This window comes from Poecilia latipinna, unplaced genomic scaffold (genome assembly GCF_001443285.1).
Source record: "Poecilia latipinna isolate Pla-1442-1.1 unplaced genomic scaffold, P_latipinna-1.0 Scaffold274, whole genome shotgun sequence".
In the NCBI taxonomy this organism is placed as follows: Eukaryota; Metazoa; Chordata; class Actinopteri; order Cyprinodontiformes; family Poeciliidae; genus Poecilia; species Poecilia latipinna.
In genome coordinates, this window is record NW_015112890.1 from 286,508 (window position 1) to 309,132 (window position 22,625).

The 22,625-nt window shown below is 38.0% G+C and overlaps 2 protein-coding genes across 2 annotated transcripts in view; one reads left to right on the forward strand and one right to left on the reverse strand.

The window, feature by feature from the left end:
* Nucleotides 1–286: 286 nt before the first annotated feature.
* On the reverse strand, nt 287–13,952 carry gnsb (glucosamine (N-acetyl)-6-sulfatase (Sanfilippo disease IIID), b). The gene is made up of 13 exons (XM_015033622.1): nt 13,365–13,952; nt 11,349–11,408; nt 10,219–10,422; nt 8,891–8,956; nt 8,717–8,815; nt 4,355–4,522; nt 4,167–4,249; nt 2,997–3,115; nt 2,647–2,750; nt 2,449–2,550; nt 2,253–2,363; nt 998–1,108; nt 287–918 (listed from the first exon to the last, which is right to left on the reverse strand). The coding sequence occupies exons 1-13, from the start codon at nt 13,548–13,550 to the stop codon at nt 769–771; spliced, it is 1,563 nt and encodes a 520-aa protein (XP_014889108.1). The 5' UTR covers nt 13,551–13,952; the 3' UTR covers nt 287–768.
* Nucleotides 13,953–16,188: 2,236 nt separating this feature from the next.
* Nucleotides 16,189–22,625, forward strand: part of polm (polymerase (DNA directed), mu) — a 21,635-nt gene continuing 15,198 nt past the window's right edge. Inside the window, exons 1-8 of the mRNA XM_015033596.1 lie at nt 16,189–16,735; nt 17,543–17,714; nt 18,223–18,321; nt 18,430–18,600; nt 18,681–18,752; nt 19,402–19,522; nt 21,327–21,459; nt 21,953–22,055. Coding sequence (XP_014889082.1) covers nt 16,539–16,735; nt 17,543–17,714; nt 18,223–18,321; nt 18,430–18,600; nt 18,681–18,752; nt 19,402–19,522; nt 21,327–21,459; nt 21,953–22,055 — 1,068 coding nt within the window. The 5' untranslated portion in view covers nt 16,189–16,538. The remainder of the gene's footprint in view (nt 16,736–17,542; nt 17,715–18,222; nt 18,322–18,429; nt 18,601–18,680; nt 18,753–19,401; nt 19,523–21,326; nt 21,460–21,952; nt 22,056–22,625) is intronic.

Below are 22,625 nucleotides of genomic sequence, written 5' to 3' on the forward strand. Positions count from 1 at the left end.
AGCTGTTTATTCATTCCTGTCATGTAGGTTGTTGCTTTTGAGCAGAAGAACAATATTATATATATATATATATATATATATATATATATATATATATATATATATATATATATATTTTTTTTTTTTTTTTTTTTTTTTTTTTTTGTTCCGTTAGCTGCTATAAGCTAGGCTAGCTGTTGCTAAGTTAATGGTCTGTTTGCCTTAAAGGTCAGAAAATCCAGCAGAACTAGGCAGTTGTTTTGCTAAGTGAGCTAGCTAACTGCTATTAACCAGAAATAGCAATGCATTTATTAGCATTTTATGCATTCAGACACTTTAGAGTTAAGGTCACAGGACAATATTTGTCACTGGTTCATCTCAACACCATCAGATAAATAAACCAATCAATACTGCAACTTGTTTGTGTTTCATGTGCATGGCGGCCATATTGGATGACCCCCAGCTTTCCGAGATGGTATACAGACGACAGGAGTTTCACTACTCAAAAACTCAAAGATTTTTAAGAACTATTAGAGTGAACCATTCCCATCAGCTCTGAGTACAAACCTAAAAGAAAACGAGTTTTCTCCTCTGAACGGTGGCATCCAGAAATATGAAAAGTGAACAACAGCAGGAGCCTGAAACTGACGCAATTATGAATGGACTTCAGCCGGGACTTCTCTTTTATTTCCTCTGTAAGCCAATCAAAATGTCTGTCTACCTGTCTGGACACATCAGAGCGCTTGGCGTTTCCCTCTGACCGTGGCAGGACGCTCGTCGTCGTCCTCACTACTTGATGTTACGGCAGCTGTCCCCCATGCAGGACTGCAGCTTTATGAGCCGCTGGTTCATGTCTTGGAGGATTGACGGATCCACCTTCTTCACGATGTTCTCCAGCTGGTGTGGGTCTGAAGTCATGTTGTACATTTCTACAAAAGACTGCAGATACCAAACAGGTTTAAACACAGTCTCTGTTCACATACACCAGTCCAAGGTTCAGGTCCCAAGTCGCCGTTACCTCGCTGTCTGCAAACTCGCAGTACTGCAGGTCCTGCTTGCCGTCGAGCGTCCGCACACAGGCGTAGGTGTTGTTGAAGGCGTCCTCACACACGCAGTCTGGGAAACATTGCTGAAAAACGAGTTAAAGTTCACTTGGTATGCACACATTTGGAAATCAAAGTGACAACAGATTTCTGAAGTGAAGTGTTGAAAACAACGGAGCACTTCTCTTCCACTTCCTAATTACACGTTAAATTGCATTGGACTCATATAGAAAATCCCATTAAAATACACGATACACGTCCCATTTTAAACACGTTTAGAAAAAGCTCACAAAATTCAGTGAGTGTTTAGATTACATTCTTTCTGCATGCCATGATCATTTACAAAAATTTTACTCATCATTTTACCTGGAACTTATTCCTTGTAAATTCCAGCATCCAGGAATGGCAATTTAAAACACAGAAATATAAATACACAAAGAATCCTAAGTCTGGAAGCAGTTCTAGTGGTCCTAGTGAAAAATCATAGGATTTTTTTAATTCTAAAGTTTTTATTAGAATTTTATGGAGCTCATCTGGTGACAATACAAAAAAAAAAAAAATGAAAATTTTGCTCCAGACTTAACTCATGGAAACAACTTCTTTAATTTGTGGACATGGCTCCGTATCTCATGGGAACAACTTAATTAAACAAGTCACGGTGACGAATTGGACAAGTCGTGGGTTTGAGTTATTAAGTTATGGTCGTGGCCACAAGTTGGTTTTTTCCTCCCACCAGATGGGCTGCACTGAATTTTCCCTCTGTCAGATGAAATGTGTTCACAAAGCTCTTTAGACAAAATTCTCGGCACATTTAGGAGGAACTTTTAGAGAGGCTGAAAGCGTCTTACGCAGGGAATATGGAAAAACCAACAGAGTGGAGACGGACAGCGCCGTGGCAACAGCAGGTTCTGCTCCCGTTTGGTTTTTGCTTCCTTTCCTTTCCCATGTCATGTTGGCCGTTTTCCAGATCAAACAAGTTTACAAAGGCAGGAAATCACAGTTGACAGGTGTTAATATCAACTAGATGATGTAACATTACATTCACACTTCCTCAAACCAGTCAGACTTTTTAGGCTGAGTGGAAGTTTGTCTATAAATCTGAACAAGTGAGAACTAGATCTGACATCATAAGGATCTCTGTGCGTACAGGTCCTGGTTTTTAGATCGGTGATGTTGTAACCAAGAGCAAATCTCTCTTGTGCGTTTTTGAAGACGTCAGCATTTGCTTACAGACACTCCGGGGCCAAGTTTGGGGCAAGTCGGGTCCTTGGTTGGATTTCCTTCTCCGGTGTATTCAACGAGGAAGAACGGTCGCGCCGTGCTGTTCCGCAGCGACGGGGCCTGAACAGAAACCTTAGTCAGGATTTAAGGTGGACTCGAAATAATAAAAGGAAAACATGTCGGTGAGCGGAATGAGGTAGCTGACCATCTGAGCGAGGAAAGACTGTCCGTCCACGTTGATGGTGGACAGGTTGACGCCAGAAATGTCAAGGAAGGTGGAGGCGAGGTCGATGTTCAGCACCGGAGCCTGAAAGAGAGACATAAAAAACACAAAAAAACAGGAATGTTACAATGACTCATATGAAAGAGCTGAAAATCAGCGTAGGTGGAAGATGGTTGTTACCTTTATCATCTGGTTTGGTTTGATGCCAGGGCCACGGACCAACAGTGGTGTCCTGATGTCAAACTCATACAGCTGCCTCTTATCGATGGGCAGAGAAAACTGACCTGGACAGATCGGACAGAAAAACTAAACTCAAGTGTAAACACACAAAACACAACGTGAAGCTGCTTATTTATGTATTTATTTTTGAAAAGATGAACGTCTGTTGCAGCTTTAAACTGTTGTTTCTGTGTTAATGGGATGTGCATATTTTTTTGAAAATAAACTAAAATCTCACGAGACACAAATGTCTTTTTTAAAAGATGCTAAATGAAAGTTGAGGACGCTCTCAGTGGTCCACCGGAGCAGACCTGTGTGGTAGCCGTTATCTGAGGTGTAGAAGATGTAGGTGTTGTTCAGCTCGTTTATACTGTCCAGTTTCTTCACCAGCTTCTCCACCATGTCATCCACAGACAGCAGCGTCTGCCACCTGCAGGAGTGAAACATTTTACCTTAGTCTCAACACAACGAAGCATCACGTCTGGTCAGAGAGTCGGATGAGGAGAGTTTTGAACAAAATGCAGAAGGGCAGGTTCAACACAATTTTACTCTCAAGTGTTGGTCAGGGTGATAGAGTGGGGCAGAAAGTGTCACTGTTGTAGCTGTGGTCTGAAGGTAAAACACTGAACAGTTTGTGTCCAGGTTGTGTGGGGTCCACAGGAATGTCAGCTGCCACAGTGAGTGAGGTGATTCTGATCAGACCTGGATCAGTCAACCTACATCCAGCTCAGCGCTAGCTGTGTTTCCATTGGCCATATATTTGCACAAGCTGACATTTTGAAAATAAATTTGCTCAATGGAAACACGGCGATTTAAAAAAAAAAAACTCGTTTGTCAAGAAAACATCTTGGCACTAGCAAGAGGTGAGTTTGTTTTTGGTTTATCTCGCAAAACTGCAATGGAAACTTTTTTTCACCTCACAGGAGCCACATGATGTTGCTGCTGGCGCAGACCATGAAGAAGAAGAAGAAAAAGACCGAAAGTAGTTGGATTGTGGCGCTCCATGTTTTTTAATGATTTATCTTGTGAACAAACTTACTCATGTTTGATTTTAACTGTGTTCCTTGTTTAATGAAAACATTGCATTTGTGAAACTGGGACATTAGCAGAATATTGATAAAGTTTTCCGTGCTTATGTTCCGTCAATTGAAGGAGACTCCGCTCTGGTTCTACATGTCGCCATCATCCACAATCGATCCCACTTTGTTGTCTCACCATTGATGGCTGACTGCTGAATATTTCATAACAAGGAAATTAAACAGATGGACTTATAATTTACTGGAGGTGACACATTTGTTTATAAAAGGTTGCAGAAGCATTCTGGTGCAGAAAGTGCTGCAAAATGTTGCGTGTTCCAACCGGTTCTACCAGTTCCAAGGTTTTTTTTACAGTGAACGTTGTACATCTGCATTTTTGTTTATTTTGTGTTTGGAGATTTTTTTTTTTAAAGCACAACTCCATCCCACTCCACCTGTTCCTACCTCCTCCTGTAGGCATTGTCCAAGAATGTGAGGGAGCTGTTAGGCATGGGGTTGACAGGCTGACGCAACAGCCAGTGTTTGTCCTGGAAACAGCAAACAGAAAAGAAAAGGACATGACAGGCGTTCCTCAGAGATCCAGACTAAAAGCAGGCCTCATGTTGGATGTGACACACCATCCATGTTCTTACCTTCCCCAGTTTGTCAAAGCTGCCATCTCGGGGGGCTTGCACGTTGTTGAACTCCTTCTGGTACTGCGGTGCCGCCGTCCATGGGGAGTGAGGCGCCGGCGGCGCCAGCATGATGAAAAAGGGATGCTGGGGGCTTCTGTCATCCAGGAAACTGAGTGAACGGTTCAGCTGAAATGGGGACAAAAAAGATTATTATATCAATATAGCACATGACAACAACAGTTGTTTACCCAAGGGCTGTGCAGTTCAATTACATAAAGCAAAATAACAAAATACAAATATACGTCATATCTGTCATTATAAAAGAAAGTCAAACTCTGAATCAACAGAATAAAAACGGGTTTTGATCAAAGATGTAAAAGACTCAACAGTCTCAGCCGTTCCATGGTGACAGACCTGTCAGCTGTTTTTCAAGCTTGGTTCCCTTCAGCTCAACTCAGCGCTCATTAAGAAGGAACCTGTTGGTTGGATTTGGACTTTGCAACATTTAATGGTTTAAAGAGGTTCAGGAAGTGGCACAGTGGTAGTCTACACTGGTCCTTCACTGTTCTACATGTTTTTAGGCGTTTCTTTTTTGCCAAAAAAGTACATCTTTATGAACAGTTCAGCAACAACCTTCTTCCCTCCATTGTCTTCCTACAAAATTCCGCTTGATTCTCATCTCCATTCACAGCATAGTCTGGGCTTTCTACCATAAAACTGGATTACTCCAGTGGAATTTAAACCGAGCCAATCAGAGAACAGTGCTTATTTCCTCACTGCTTAAAACGCCAATATATTTCTGTTCAATGTCCTTTGTATAATATTCATATGGACAGACCGGAGTAGATTCAGTTTTTATTGCTTTTTTTGAATATCTTTAGCTAAGAAATAAAACCAACTGTGATAGGCTCGTCTGTGTTCCCTCATTCTTCATGTCTGTCAGTTAAAACCAAAATAATAAAAAATTATAGAGTGCAACAATTAACATATTCTATTATTTTAGTAGCACCAGGAATAAGTGTTGCTTCTCAGTTTGAAACAAAAAGCCTTTCTGTCATGTTATCAGTTGTAGTTTAAAGGTTTAGGTAATTCTGTCACAACATGTCATTCTGTGAGAACGTCTGCTCTGATGTAAAGTCAAACTATTAAATTGAGGCTCCGACCAGAAACACACACGTTTGGTTCTCAGTATGCGTTTCACACAGGAAGATCTCTGGTGGTGCACCACCTTCCAACATTCATTTCCTGTGTGAGTAAGCATTGGCTCCTCTGTAAATAAGTCTGGATTCATCCTCTTAACAAAAATAAATAAACTAAAATTAAAATGTAATTTTTTTTTTACCCCCTTTCAATTTACCTTGCCAACTTTAGCCCACGGCAAAAAATGTTTGAACACACCTGCACTAAAGGATGTTTATTTGGCAAAAAAATTTATTGATTATGACTGATTTGTAAAAGCAACAAAATGGATAAAAACATCCAAGGGAGTGAATACTTTTTATTTTAGCATGTTGCGTTTCTGTTCGTGATAGTACTGATTTAGTTTGCACCACACAGCACTTCCTTCTTCTCAGAAGCCAAACCTCCTACTCACCGTCACGAACCATGGTGATTTGTTTTAGTATTTCTCTCTTGGTTAAATTTAACTCGCCCTCTGAACCTGTTTGTTTGGCCGTTAAAAATCGGTGCATCTTCACTTGTAGAGTGGGACTGTGTGGAAGCAGAGATCTGCCTTGCCCTTTAAGAGTCCGTTTTAAGTGGCTTCCTGGAGATAACAAGAACATTATCTCGTCATCAGGAGATAAGGGAGCGTGACTTCCTGTGATAACAAGATACGCATCTGTTTGGTTTATGAGCTGACAAGACGATTATGGTTCTGGTTTAATCGTCAAGCGCTCTGATGATTTGGACCAGCTCTGTAGATATGGAAACCAATGTTTTCATAACTAACATTTTCATCATCAGCCCGTGTCGACATGCCAGGATGGTCACCGCTCGCTTAGAAAAGAACGGAAGCCGTTTCTGCTGGAAATCATGTTCCTCGTTCCACAGCGTGAAATACCATTCACATTCTACTGATCTCAGTTTGTGTGTTACAGTGACTTGAAGAGAGAAGAAGAGAGACGCACGCAAAATACGCAAGGGAAGTTTAGAGAGCGTGATTAAAGTAACATCCTTATTTTTGGACGCCAGGAAGGAAGCCAGGGATACCCAGAGAGAACATGCAGAAAGCTGAGCATGCTCCATCCACTGACCCAGTCAAAGTCCAGGCCGGAATCAAATTAGGAATCTGAGGTAGGAGAATTCCTATTTAAATAATTTCTCCAATCTGACAATGCGACATATAACCTGGTCTTTATAAAAATGTTTATATCTCCACTACATTGTTTTAAGAAAATAACATCGTACACTGGATTAGTTTCAGAAGAGTTTTCATCCACATGAATCCGCACAAATACGTCTTAAACATGCCAAACCCGTAGGGGGCAGAGTAGCACAAAGCCAAATCTATCTCAGCCAATCAGATTGCTTCCAAACAACCACAACTTCCTGTTGCGAATTAAACATGGTGCCAGGATGTTAATTTGTGGGGACAATTATAAAAGTTAAGCTACTTTTAAATGTCGTTAACGTGTGAAATGGAGTTATTTTGCAAAGATCAATAGGCCAAATGTCAGCCTGTAGGTGTATGAGGCTGATTGGTGAGACATTCCCTAAAAGCCTCGCATCTGAAACTGCAGCAGAAAAAGACGATTCCACAAAGTTCTGGATCGGGGGTTGAAAACAATGGCCTTTCAGATTCAGAAAACCATGTGTTATTCCATCAACTTCAGTTATACACTCACTCATTCACTATTATAAAATACATTGAAGTTGGTGGTTGTAGCATAGCAGAACATCAAAAGGTTAAAGGGATGTGAAAACCTTTTATTTCTGTTGCTTATGCTAACAGCATGTTGGAATGTCTCCGTCACCTTAGCTCTGATTTTTTTTTTTTTTTAACTTTCAGTGTTCTTGGTTGAGGCGTTGCATGTTTGGACAATTATTCCCACTGGTTTTAGACGCTGTGCTGCTGGAAGAATGTTCGCTTTTACTTTTTGTATTTTTGGAGAGTTGTTATAATGTGTAACCGTGGCAAAAAGGTTTTGTTTTCACAACTGGTAGTACAAGATTAGCATCTCAAAAGCTCAAATAACAGCTGAACTATCACCCCAAATCCCTCAGGAGTTGAAAAGGAGGAGGTTGAGCCCATCATATCCCCTACTCTAACATCTCAATGACTCTTTGAAGATATTTGGATATGAGCTGAGCCAATGGCAGCAGCCCAGGGCCCCGACTGTTTGGGAGAAACAAAGATTTATTTATTTTTATTCATTTTTTATAAATGCATATTGTACAAGCAAACTCAAGGTGTTTTAATAATGCTGATTTTTAAAAAAAATATTAATAATATAAGTAATTAAGTCTATAGAAATTTAAGAATGTAAAGCTATAGCACATCCTGTATCATGTAGCCATCAGCCACACGCTTTTAAATCAACAACTCATTAATTCATACCCACAGGCGGGTTGGTCTACCTATTAATGTACTGTAATTTCAATGTGTAAAATACATTACAAAACTGGCTCTGGATGCGACAACATTTAATTTCCTTTTGGTATAACTAAAGTATTTTCTTTATTTAAATGCACAACCAAGTAAGAATGAAAAGTGAGGCTGCTGTTTGACCCAAACCAAGAAAAAGGATCTGAAAAACAGCAACAAATCTGAAAAAGTAAAGAGTCAAAGAGCTCCATAAGGTCAGTGAAGGTCAGGCTGAATGAAATGGAGAGAACTGGATAAACATGAACACATGAAGTTTCATTCAGATGGTTTTAGAGCCAAGTAGAGATGAGTCCTGATACATAAACCCAGGAAGTGAATTAGGGCAAAAAGCAAGCCTCCCACAAAAACAGATTCATTCTGCTCTTTAGGAGCACAATTCCTTACATTTTTTTTCTTTATATATATATATATATATATATATATATATATATGTATATAAACTGCTGATTACAAATTCTACATGAGCAGACAGCTGGTTATTCTGGTTAAACCAAAGGATTATCAACCATCACCTGATGAGGAAATCTCATCACTACATAAAGACGTCCAACATGTTGAGTAAGCTCAGTAAGCAACTGCTGCAACTTGTTTCTCTGGCAGATGATTAACTTCACACATCACTGAGCTTTTGATATTTCTGCGTTGCAGCAGCTGATTTGTGCAGCTGTGCCGTAAATTCTTGCGTAAACAGCCACTGATTTCATGAAATGCTGCCGATCACAAGGGTGAGTGTGAGCAGGAGTCACAGGTGTGTGGGTGTGACTGTGACTCACGATGAGGTCGGTCAGGTAGTCCTTCTCGTAGCTGTCCCCGTGCTTCTCCGCTTTGCCGTTCACAGACAGAGTGTAGTTGTAGTATTGGGAGTTCCCCACCTGCAGCGTCACACAGCGCTGGTGAGGCGAGAGCCGCGACGGACCGCAGGACAGACGATTTAACGCAGCACTCACCAAGGCGTTCCACTGGTCCCAGCCAGGGGGAATGTGGTCGACGTCTCCAGCGGCTTTGGTGCCGTACTGGTGAAAATGGAGCACACAGTGGGAGTCAGAGGTTACTGCAGCGGTTAGGGCCAGCATAGACGGGGGAGAAAAAACAGCAAGGAAGAGTACATTTCTGCCATAAAAGCTTTTTGAGATCAATCTCAGAGATTTTTTAGACAAAAACCTTGCAAGGTTTTGAATTTCAAAACTCGAAAATTTTCTGCTTTTGAAACCCTCAAATCTCTGAGGGTTTTTTTTTTCTAGAGAAATTTCCACTGTACTAGTTCAGAAAATTTATAGAAGAAAATTCAAAATTTCTGAGGTTCATCTCAAAATTTCTGAGTGCAATTTGGAGGTTAATGCAATGGCAAAGTAAAACCAGTATAGACAGAAAAAATATAATAGGAGTAAATTTCTGCCAAAAATCTTTTTGAGATTAAGCTCAGAAATATTCTAGAAAAACAAGAAAAGTTGTTTGAAAAAGTCAGATGTTTTTTTTACTTTTTAAAGTTTTTTCCAGACAATTTTTGAGATAAATCTCAAAATTTCTGAGTTTTTTCTAGCAAATATTTGACTTTTCGAACTCAGAAATGTCCACATTGTTCTAGAAAATTTTAGAGATTAATGACAAAATTTCTGAGTTTATCCCTAGCAAAGTTTTGACTTTAGGAGCTCAGAAATGTCCTTGTTTTTCTAGAAAAATGTATGCCTTATTTGTATCTACAGTGTCCCTAATATACCATCAGGTTAATGTAGTCAAAATGACACACATAGGCTCAAATATAAAAATAAAGGCAATCAAACATCCATCTGTGTGTAATTAATCCATAAAATGTGTTTTGTGGTTCTATGAAAGTGACGATAAGGACGTCTTTTTTAGATAACTGTATGGCTGTGACTGTAGCCCCACAAACACAAACCTTATGACCCCAGTCACATAACAAAAGTGTGATGTGCATCACCAAGCTGCTCACATTAACTGCATTTAATCATATTTTCAAATGTATTGATATGAAATGATACTCTCATTGAATAAACAGTGGAGAATTTACTGAAACAAGATGGATGGCTTTGGGGTTTTTAAACGTCATTAACTGGATTTATTGTGACGATAAATCTAAATTCTTATCGCGATAAAAAAATGTATAATGATAAATGATAAGCGATACGATAAATGGCCACCTCTAATGTGAAATTACAAAATTCAGCACACAGAACAGGCATCGGTGAGCTTGTTTAAAGCCTTTTGTTTTGTTCTAAGACTTTTTGTCTGGATAAATCAGGACGGGAATCCAGACCTGGTTCAGGTATTTCCCCCCGAAGAACGTCTGGTATTTCTGCTTGCTGAGGTAGACGGGGAACGCCTCGGCTTCAGGTCCTTTCTGCCACTGAGCGCTGGAGCAGTTCCCGGACAGGGAGTTGTTCCGCACCTCGTGGTTGTGGGGGTACCGACCTGACAGGATGCTGCTCCTGCTGGGGCAGCACAGCGGCGTGACCGTGAACTACACAGGAGGAGCAACGAGAAAGAGAGCGACTCAGCATAACCCAAAGAAGTAATATGATTCAAACATTTTATTTCTAAGTTATTACACGCATCGGGCATTTAAATTTCAAAATATATATTTTATAATTATCTCAAAAGACATAAAAGTAGATCATTTGTTCAATACAGTTTCACATTTCTCTTCTTTTTTTAAATCAGTTGACTTAAAAGTCATAAAGAAACAAACAGAAAAAAAATTAATATACTTTTAATTCCCTTTTTACATTAAAGCAGAATTTAAACTTTCACTATTTTTTAAAACCTCAAACAAAACATTTTAGGGTTAGGGTTAGCATATTCTTCAAAGTGTTTCAAAGGATTATTCAGCTCGATCATCCTGAATAATCCTAAATATGACAATTTAGATAAATATTTTCCCTTTTTGTCCTGAAGTAACTGAATCATTTAATCAATGTATGGTCACACACCTACTGCTCACGAAACAAGACATCTACTGATTTAACTCACACAAATGACTATGTAGATAAATAATAAACCTCTACAGAACATTTTCTTATTTTGTACTATCCATATGCTTTTCATGATGCCTTTTACTGCAAGGTGACTGAGTGCTCTGAAAGGCACATGTGTATAAAAAAATATTTCCTCCTCTTTGGGAAAGGAGAGTGAAAAACAGCAGAAAAAAGGACGCATCACTAAAATGGACAATCAAGCTGAAACGGGAAAAAAGGCAAATACTGAGATTTTTGTGGTTTTGGTTAAACTAATCACACACTGTTCCTGCTGAATTCAAATGAAAAGACATCTTTTGTAAGCTTGTTGATTTACAAAAACCAAAGTGAGCACATCTGTGAGACTTTGTAGCTAAAAAGAAAAAGTGGTTTTCCTGTGAAAAGGACAAAGTAAAAAGACTGAAACACTCACAGCGTTCACAAAAGTTGCTCCTGCTTCTCCTATTAGTTCTTTCGTTTTCTTCATAGGCGTCTGCCGAAATGAAACAAGAAGTGTGAGACACGCAGAGCTGCTCGTGTCCCAGCATGCAAACAAACTAGAAAGCTGACAAAAGAAGTTAAAGATGCAGCAATCAATAGACCAGACATTGGTATGACTGGTGATCGGCAGGTCAAAAATAAATAAACCTGAACTTTTTTCCCCCCCATCAAATGAACTAAAACTATTTATATTTTTTTGCTCCATAAAAACAGATGGTGTACGGGGTCAGAATAATGTCAATTTTAAAAATGTATGCGTAGGAGTTTAGATTTGTAAATTTAAGTCAATAACACTGGAAAGATGGATGGAACGTCATACTGTACATGCATTCAGATCTTTCTTCTTGATTTTAATGGTGGTTGGCAAACAACAATATGAAGCATCACTGCCAACAACCAGTAAGGAGTGTGTCATCCATCTTTGTGCAAGAATTTAGCCTTTTAATGAATACACAGTGCGATGTTTGATCGATTTTCCAGTGTTCCTTACTGACAGTAAGCTCAGCGGTACAGTAAGCATCGGACACTTACTGTTGATGTACCAAGTTTTAAAATGTTACCATTTCCAAGCAGCTTAATGTCTAACAATTTAAAGAGAGACCAGTTTCTGTTGATTGAAAAAAATGGCTGCTATGGTTTTTTGTACATCTTACAACAAATACAAATTTGTCTGTTTAACAATATTTATTGTCCCAAATGAAAAAAACTGAGTCTTGGTGAGGAAACGAAAGTAATGACACCTGCCATCTTTAATGTAGTTTCAACACTAAAGTTGGCTAGCTTTCTGCTTTAAATGAAAGTTACAAGAAAAAATTAAATCTAATCCAGCGTTTTTGTCTAGTTTCTAATGTAAATATCTTAGTACACTTAAAATATGAAGATAAAACTGACTAACACGTAACTTTCCGGAGGATACAGGAGCTTGCTGCAAGTCAGTTTTTGAATAACATTTTTTTGTTCATTTAAAATGGGGAAAAAATTATTAGTCTAATGTAATATTCAAGGATTGTTGACTTAAAACTAATAATAATAATAATAATAATAATAACTATTATTATTATTAATAATAATAGTTATATTATTATATTAACTATTATTATTAGTAGTAGTAGTAGTAGTATTTCAAGTGTACTAAGATATTTAAACTAGAAAAAAATACTTGGAGAGATTTTGTCTTTGCAGTGCATGTTCTGGGTTATTTTTAGATTTAGTGTAAATACCACAATACTTTGACATTGTGGCAGTTTTACTTATGATTACCATACAATGAGAATTTCCTACCGGGCCATGCCTAACATGCAGTATATACACCGAGGCATTTATTTATTTATTTATTTAGTACAAATCCTGCAGACATTAGAAATATGGGCTTTGATTACAATCTTGTATATGTAAGATAAAAAAGCTATCATCAAAAACTGGCAGCACATTTTTTTTTCTTTTACGTTTTATCTTTTGGGGGGGAAAAACATCGTAATCAACAGGTCAGACTGAAAAGAAACCCACAGATCCGTATATCGCTGGAGAGAAGCCTGATCGGCGCATTCCCCAAATGCACTCGTGTCAGAGTGTTGTAAGATTATATCAGTCATCATCTCCATTTAAATGATGATCAGTTAAAGGTGTGACATTTCTGATCTACCTGCATAAACATCTGCTCACAGCGAGTAGCATAATAACACCATCTGTACAAGTAGTCGCGGTTAAAGTGATTAATCATTAATCACCAAAATAAAGTGGGTAATTTTTATTGATAACACTTAGAGATCATGTGATTACATGACTTCAGACCCCAGAGTAGCTATAATATCATTGCACTTTAGGATGTTTATGTTTGAAGCTCAAAGTGTTCGTGCAAAGTTTTTATGATGATGTCACACCGCTGTCACGAGCTCCATCAGGATCAATGCAATCAATAAAGCATGTGGTTCCGGGTGCACCGACTCACCATCCCCCCCAGCACAACGTCCTGGTCGTCCACCAGAACGAGGACGATGTTGCTCGGTTTGACCCCCTCCGCGCACCTGACGCAGCAGGTGAGCCACGCCGTCAGCAGCGTCAGGGCTGCGGCTGCGGCGCCTCCTCCTCTCCGCCGCCGGTGTACCGCAGCTCCGCCGCCCCTGCCTCCGCTCATGCCTGTCGGGGGGAACCTCGAACCGCTACGGGAGCCTCCGCGGTGCAGCTCCGGGCCTTGCTCCTCTCGCACGCTCTCACACCGGCGCTGCCGTTCAAATGAAGGCCCCGTTCAGGTTCGTGCTCCGGGGAGAGCGAGAACGAGCGCACGCGGTGCCTGGAATCCCGGAGTCGGACTTTAAAGTTTGAGGAAGTGGAGTCAAGAGTCAGCTGTCATATGACTGAGACCGAGGGGGAGGAGACGGAGAACAACAACTGCTGACCAACTTCACACCTCACCAAATTCAGTCACACTTTACCGAGCTAAAATAGTCCGATGCAGTTTCTGTTGCATTTGGCCTATACAAAACTTGTCTGTCTTATAAATATAACAGAATGTCTTCATAATCTCCCGAATACATTTTCACTATATTTTTTGCCGTCACATTTTGCCATGTTACACAATCATAAACATCAGTGTATTTTATGTAACAGAATTACATTTGAGTGGAATTAATTTTTTTAGGTTTTCTTTTTCCTTTTTTTTTTTTTAAAAAAAAAAACAACATATAAATCTTTTTCAGCTTGTAATATGTTTTCTTCCAGGTTTTTCCTGTAATAAAATAATAAAAAGATAAACCCAACACCGTACAGCCAAGCAGAAAGGGCCGAGCTTTTCACATGTTGAAGCTACAAATACTTTTAATCTGCATCTACATCCTTTGCTACAAATCAAGCATAGACTAAAGGAATGTCATGTTATTATATTTTAGGTAATAAATTATTATTTTCTCATTTAAAAAAGAAACTGAATTACTTGAGGGGTGTGGTGAGGGGTTTGCCTTTTTTAAATGTATTTCTAATTATACAGAAAAAGTTTAGGTGGTTCTATGACATCTTTAGAATATGCCATTTTTTAGCTGATTTATTGATTAATGAATAATCAATAGTTACAGGGAGCCCTACTATTCAGATGATCTGGGAATATTTCAGGAAGATGAAATTCTATCACAAGACAAAAGTGAGAATGACATGGCTCAGACATCTGATCACTGAAATGTTGAAATGATGGTTCTCTAAACTTTCCAGATCCTAAGTCTCATAAAGAGCCTGCAGTCAGTTCTCAAAAAGCAACAGAAACAGAAACCGACAGATTGTGATTCAATCCCAGTGTTAAATACACAATGGGTCACTATGAGTCGGCATTTTAAACATTAGAAATCCAGCATGTTAGAGTGACAAAAAGTTCTGAAACATAACGACATAATTTTGAGCTATTCGGTCAAAACAACTGCTGAAACTTTCAAAATGCTTTAAATTGTTCTTTATCATACAAGAACATATGGAGAGATTTTTACATATTTAAGACCCAAAATACAATGTTAATGATTTTATTCATACACTTTTTGTATTTTTAAATTAGTTTTGAAAAGTTTGTATACAAATTTTGTCGTATTTTGTTAATTTACAACCACAGGTTTTGATTTGTTTGACTGGGAATTTTTGCCTAGACTGTCATGAAGTACTCCATAATTTGAGGTTTTACGAAATTAAAACGTTGTAAACATTTTTGCAATTAAAAATCTGAAAAGTGTGGCCCACATTTGCATTCAGTCCCCTTCTTCCTGCCACCAATTGTCTTCAAACGCTGTATTAAATATTGGAGACTTTTGTTTAATTTAATTTCAGATTAAACACAGATTTAATCTCACTATCCCAATGATGGCAGCATCATGCTGTGGGGATGTGTTTTTTATGGCGTTGACAGGGAAGCTGGTCTAAGCAGGCACTGAAAAGGTGGATGGACCTAAATCCAGGGTTTAACTCACATATTACATAGACTTAGAATTAAATATTTCAAGCCTTCTTGTAATTTTTATTATGACCTACAGAAAATAAAAATAAAAAACTTAGAATTTTACACAAATTCGATAAAAAAGTGATCATATAAACTGAAATATATGATGATTAATATATTTTTAACACTTTTTGATCCTTTGTTTGAGCCTGTATGTCTGGGATCTTGATTTCTAAATGAAGATTGAACTTTACTGTCTTCTCAGTCCAGTTGCTTTCCTCCTCACCCTGGGTGACATTTATACTGTATTCATCTGTATGTAGTGACTCTTCTTGGTGCCTTAACTCCAGCTATAGCCTGAATGCATTTTGCCTAATAATCCTCTCAAGGTTGAAATTATTCCTGTTGCTAGTGAACCTTTTCCTACCAAACTTATACTGTATTTCCCCACTTTTCACAAGGAACTCTGTCACTTCTTCTTATGTATAAACAACAAGAAGTGTAACTGTATCATATGATAAACAAACTGAAGCTATTGGAAACTCATTATTATTATTATTATTATTATTATTATTATTATTATTATTATTATTATTATTATTATTATTGTTGTTGTTGTTGTTGTTGTTATTTATTTATTTATTTATTTATTTATTTTCTTTTTCTTTTATTTACCTATTTATTTTGGTTATTATTTTTCTATTTTTTTTGTTGTTGTTTTTTACCAGTTATGTATAATCTCGTTTGTTCCTTTTTTCCACTTATGTGTGTGGGGGGTTTTTTAAGCACCCTATTCTAGTTTTCTTCAAGTTCATATCTGATATTGATGCCACATTTCTTATGCTGTTAATGCAAAAAGATAAAATAAAGAAAAAACATTTACGCGGCACCGTTTGGCTTTGCGTGCTGTTTCCAGTCGGAACTATTTTGGTAACGCTCCGCCGGTGGTGCGGCACTCCAAGCACAGCTGCATCTGCTTACCACCTCTGCTCTGAAACATTGCGGGTATTTCTACCTGCTGGAGGGATGTTGGGGCGACAGTCGATTTTATGAGACTCAGTGACTAAACTACATTCATTTGTTTTTTTTTTCGTTTTTTTTTTTTTTTTTTTTTTTTACAAATGTTTATTTCAAGACAACCGCGCTCGTAATGTCCGCTTTTATCAAATAATAAATTATTAAACTTAGGTTTTTGGGTCATGTAAAAGAAAAATGGTTCCTTTAAAGCGGAGGAAAGTCGCCAACTCGGGCACTCTGAACGCTGGCACACACAATAGCGCAGCAACACAGCCAAACAAGTTCCCTCAAGTTATTTTATTCTTATTGGAAAGGAAAATGGGAGCCAGTCGAAGAGCTTTTCTCTCTCAACTCGGACGGAGGAAAGGATTTCAAGTGGAGGAACTGTTCAGGTGAGGGAACACGCACTGACGGTGACAAGAAATAAAATAGACAACTTTCTATACTAATTTAGTGCATTGAAAAGGTATTCATATTTTACATTTTGACTAGTCGAACTTCAATAGACCAACACAAAGTAGAACATTGATATAAAATTTAATGAATAAAATATTTTCAGCTGCAACTTGTCAGGACAACGATATTTACTGGCTTTTATGGACGCGTGACGATGTCTTTGAGAGGGCAAACTTTTATTATTATGTCATTATTAACATTATAATACTAATAATATACTAATTGAAAATGGACTCAGAAAGATAACAATATTATTGTTTATTGCAATAATTTCTGGAACAAATTATATCGTCTGGCAAAATTTGTTATTGTGACAGAGGAAACCAATTTTGTATGCCAAAAAAGTGGCAGGTTTTTACTTTCTAGCAGAAAAGTGAAACGTTTTTCATCAAAGCATGTTTTATGAGTTACAGCGGTCAAAGTCTAATTGACTATCGTGGTAAGACCTGTAAATTGACGTCCACAGCAGGTCTCAATTCAATCTGACTTATTATTATTTAGCAAAGAAAGAGGGGATGGACATTTTCCCCTAGATGGCAGGGAGACGCCCTAAAGGCTTACAACTGCAATTAGTGGCACTAACACAAAATATTAAAACAAATTCAAAACCTTTCACATTTTTACTGACAAATAAAATAGAAAACCATACACAAATATCATTCTACATTAAAATGAAGCATTAATTTGTGTCAGCCTGTCTCCAGTTTGTGGTTGTGAGATGAAAACCGGTTTTCACCCCACAGTAAAAACGTGACGCACGTTATCTGTGAGAGCAACACTGCACAGGAGGCCAGGATGTGGCTGGAGGCTCAGGGAGCAGGGCAGGCAGGGCGCCACCTGCTGGACGTCAGCTGGTACACAGAGAGCATGCGTGACGGACACCCAGTGGAGATACTGGACAGACATAAGCTACAGGTGCAACAACATTTTCATAAATGCTCAGTTTGTGGATGAAAGCATTATTTAGGTCATCTTGTAACAGACAGAAAGAAATGATTACAATAGGTTGATGCAAACATGTTGTCCAGATAAATTGGACAAATAAATATTTCAAAAATTCAGTTACCTATAACATTAAAATTATTTATATTAGCAAACACCTGGTGGAACTGTCCATCTGCTGAGCTCATGACAGGAGCTACTTCTCAGAGCAACACTGGCAAAAAAACTTTATTAAAGTGTCAATAAAGGAGCCATGTTGTGAGGACTTCCTGAAGGCGGAGCTTCAAATAGAGCAGGAGTTTCTTAAAGAGACAGAGGCCCAATTTCAAGGTGTTAAATTGCAAAATCAAATTTCTTTTAAGTCATATCTCTAATGTACAACAATTTGTAGGTAACAGTTCCCTGACTGCTATGAAATGGACTCTTTTGCCTGGAAACACAAAATACTGCCTCTTTAATATGTTGGTTGTGTGTTTTTCAGGAGTTTGCAGTGAATGACTCTGAGGTTACTCCCTTCTCCGTTCCCGGCTACGCCTGTCAGAGGAGGTGCACCCTAGAAAACCACAACGCTGTCCTGACTGTAGGCACCTGCCCTCAGCTAACTCAGGTCATGTGACTGTTTCCTGAAATCTCCATGTCACATCAGAGCTGTGTTGTGTTTTTTTTGTTGTTGTTGTTGTTGTCTCAGGATGCTCTATCGCTTCTGGCTGAAAACGCAGAGCTGAGCGACGAGGACGGCAGAGGCGTGGCGTTCCGCAGGGCGGCCGCCGTGTTGAAGGCACTTCCCTCCGCTGTCACTAATATGTCCCAACTCACAGGCCTGCCCTGCCTGGGAGGACACTCACTCAGAGTAATCAAAGTCAGTGGATGGGTTTGTTTTTATTTCTTTCTAAATGAATAGAACTGATTTTACCATCTTTTATTCCTGCTGTTTTTCAGGACATTTTGGAGAACGGAACATCAAGTGAAGTTGAATCCACTAAGGAGTCTGAGCGGTTCAAAGCATTAAAGGTGTGTCAGCGTATGGAAATGAAAATGGCACTTTTTGATGGATAACTTAGTCTGCTGAAGAACTGTTTTCAAATAAAACGTCATGCTTATGTCTGTGAAAAGCCTGCAATTATGATTTTAATGTTTTCTTATCAGCTCTTTGTCTGTAAAGCTGTATATATTATGGTTCGTATTTTGACCCTCAAGAAAAATCTGAAAGCCCAATTACAAAAGTAAAGATTTTGTTACAGATGCAATAATATTTAATATTTGTAAGTGGAGCTTTTTTATGTGTCTGGAAGAAGTGTATTATGTATATCAAGATAAAACTTTAAGTCAATATTGCTGATGCTTATTGATGTTTAAATGTTTTGGGGAATGATCAGACCTCCAAAATGTGCTTTATTTGAAACAGGAAGTAGCAAAAATTATGATAAACAATTTATCTTCACAGGGCCTTTGCATTGCTTTCATTATTTGAGCCTAATAAAATTAGCTGAATAATGCAGTTCTTTTAAAAATAAATGAGTAATACACTAAGCTGAAAACCATTAATTCAATTTAACAGTGATGTATGAGTTTTGTGTAATCATTCAACAAAATTAGCTCTACTAGTTACGCTGTACCAACCGTTTTATGGTGTGTAAATGCAGCTTTTGCTGTGCTTCAGGTGCTGACGGGTATTTTTGGAGTCGGGTCAAAGACCGCGGACCGATGGATCCGAGAGGGGATCCACAACCTGCAGCAACTGAGAGACTCGGGGCAAACGCTCAACCGTGCTCAACAAGCAGGTTTTTACTTTCTACCACTCAGGAACTGTGAACATAATTTTGTCCTGTTTTATATTTGATCCAGTGCAGCTGACATCTGACTTGATCTGGTTCTCATGGCAGATGAGCTATTTTGTGTTTTCAATTTGTTCTGTTATTCCTTAGATCTTATTTAATAAACTCTAATGGTCCTCACATCACTCCCAGACCAGAGTACAGAATATTAAGGATTAAGATTCAGAGATATTCTTATGTAACATGACTCCAAATTATTACCACTTGACACACTTTAAGTAACTTTAATTGTGTAAAAGTTACTTTTTGGAAGTTTGTATCATGTTATAACGTCATTCCCTCATCAAAAACACACCTGCAGCGTTGCCTTGATTGTTGATTCATGCAGGTTTGAGAAATCCTTTAATCTCCATGGCAACTATTCAGCTGTGCAAAATGAATGGGTGAACCTAGTCCCACCCCTGAGGGCAAAGCTCCTCCTCTTAGCTGCAGTTTCTGAGCTTCCAAGTTTCTGCATCACAGAGCAGCTCTCCCCCTCTCAGCTCCTTCAGACTAACCAGCAACAATTAGCAAACACTTGGTGTAACTGGTCATTTCAAGGCGTTAAATTATGATGTCACATTTCTTTTAAGTCATATTTAATATAGAGCTCTGGAAAAAATTAAGAGACCACTGCAAAATGATCAGTTTCTTTGATTTAATTTTTCATATGTATATGTTTGAGTAAAATGAATATTGCTCTTTTATTCTGTAAACTACTGACATCCTTCTGAAACGCCAAGCAAGAATTTAGTATTTATTTGCAGAAAATGAGAATTGGTCAAAATAATGAAAAAGATGCAGTGCCTTCAGACCTCAAATAATGCAAAGAAAACAAGTTCATGTTCATTTAGAGACAACAATACTAATGTTTTAACTCAGGAAGAGTTTAGAAATCAATGTTTGGTGGAAAAACCTGGAGGTTTACAATGGGGTTCAGGCTTCAGGTCTCTTCATTTTTTCAGAGCTGTTTATCCAGTAATTTAACAGCAACTGAACGTAACATAGTTACTGGATTGTGCTATAAAAAGTCAAACAATTGCTACTCAAATGTTAAAGTAATTCTCCAATAATAACATCAAACATCATGCTATCCTATACAGAGCGATCATTAAGCAGTGGACTTTCATCTTCAGATCGTCAGTTGATAATTAAATATGAAAGAAAAGCAAAACAGGAATGTTGTGACAAAAGTAACACTCAGTACCTGGTCCTGACCCAGCAGAACACTGAGTTCTACATCCTTCATCACATTATACACATTATGTGCAAAATGTGTGCATCACACATGCTTCAACATGTGACAGGATTTATGTTTAACAAAATTAGGTTTCATTTTTTTCTCATTGAGACCCAATTAAGTCATTGTTTGATATGCCACCACAGATAGAAACCAGGAGACAGTGTGACAGTAGTGCAAGAGACAACAAGACTGTGGCAAAAACGAGCAAAAGTGATTGAATGCTAGCAAAGTGAAACAAATGGTAGGCCCACTGAGGAAGAGGATAATCAACAGTTGATGGCAATCAGCAACTAGGTGTGAAGTAGGCAATGCTAATAGCAAAGAACAAAAACGTTTCGCAGTGCAACAAAACAGGAATAGTGGGAAAGAAAAAAACAACAACAAAGATTTACAGAAAAACAGAACCAAGGAGAGAGATATATATAGATATATATAATTTTTTAAGTGTGGCATAAAAGCAAAAACAGAGGAAACGTGTCAAGGGGGTAAATATGTTTTCCCACAGCCCTCTATGCTGTGGTCCTGCAGGTCTGGAGCACTACGACGACATCAAGCAGCCGGTCAGCCTGGCGGAGGCTGAAGCCATCAGGGGGATTGTGGGAAGAGCCGTCGCCTCCGTCTCACCAGAGGCTCAGATTGTTCTCACAGGAGGATTCAGAAGGTCTGAAATCAGCAGCTTTATCTGATGACACCTTCGGGAGAATTTCATATCGAATACAACCTAAAAACCAAAAATGAAATCTGCACTTCAATCGGGATCATGGATATCATGGTTTTTTGTCCTAACATTTTGCTGATAAATGTACCATGGAGTATTAGGGCTGGTCTTAAGATGAAAATAAATTTGTAGTACTACAAGAATAAACGCAATATACTGAGAAAAAAGTTATATGAGAAAAAGTCATAATATGAGAATAAAGTTAAATATTACAAGAATAACATAATAATAAAACAAGAAAAAAAGCTGTAAATTGTGATATACAAAAAAAGTATTTGCTGTCATTAAAACAATCTTGAGTAATTTTATGACTTGCTTCTGGTATTTTTGTTTTATTCTGGTAATATTATGACTTTATTCATATAATTTAAAAAAAAATGAAATACTCGGTCGTATAAATGAGATGTAAACACTGTGTGTTTTGATTTTTTTCCAGGGGGAAGCTAACGGGTCACGATGTTGACTTCCTGATTACTCACCCTGAGGAGGGCAGTGAGGTGGGACTGATGCCCAAACTGGTGTCCTGGCTGGAGTCACGGGTATCATGTCATCTCCAAAATGTGCTTTTAATCTGTGACGTTATTTTTCTTTGTGCATTTCCCAAAAAATAAAAATAAAAAATAAAAAAAAATAGCAGGAGCGAATAAAGAGGTGTGAAATAAAACTACTAGCTTTGCGTTGCAGATAATTGCTATTTACTGTAGCCAATGAGTAATGTTTGCTTTGTTTTGTAGATTTAGTTTATGCTGCTTTATTGATAAGCAAACAGCCTAAAATGATTGTCGTTATGTTTAAATCCATTGTGACTTTCAGTAAAATTCTGTTAAATGTGATCAGTGGCATTTTTTTATACGGGCAGAAATTCAGAGCGGTATTAGAAATGGGCGGGTCGACCAACAAGAACTAGAAAATAATTTATGCTGAAACGATGAATCAGTTTCTACAATAATCACCAGTAATTGATTAATCATTAACTGGAGTATACAGACTTAAAAAAAAAAAAAAAACTATTTTCTAAGAGAATAACTTACTCAGAGCAGTAATTTAGACAAAAATGCTAAAAAATTTATTTATTTATTTTTCATTTTGTAAGAATGTTCTACCCAAAA

Bases quoted from the DNA above. Each gene is read 5' to 3' on its own strand.
- gnsb (XM_015033622.1), bottom strand. From the start codon at position 13,550: ATGAGCGGAGGCAGGGGCGGCGGAGCTGCGGTACACCGGCGGCGGAGA. The intron at 8,816-8,890 runs GTGAGTGCTGCG...GTGACGCTGCAG, and splicing joins GGGACCAGTGGAACGCCTTG to GTGGGGAACTCCCAATACTA. The intron at 3,116-4,166 runs GTAGGAACAGGT...TCACTCCTGCAG, and splicing joins GACAATGCCTACAGGAGGAG to GTGGCAGACGCTGCTGTCTG.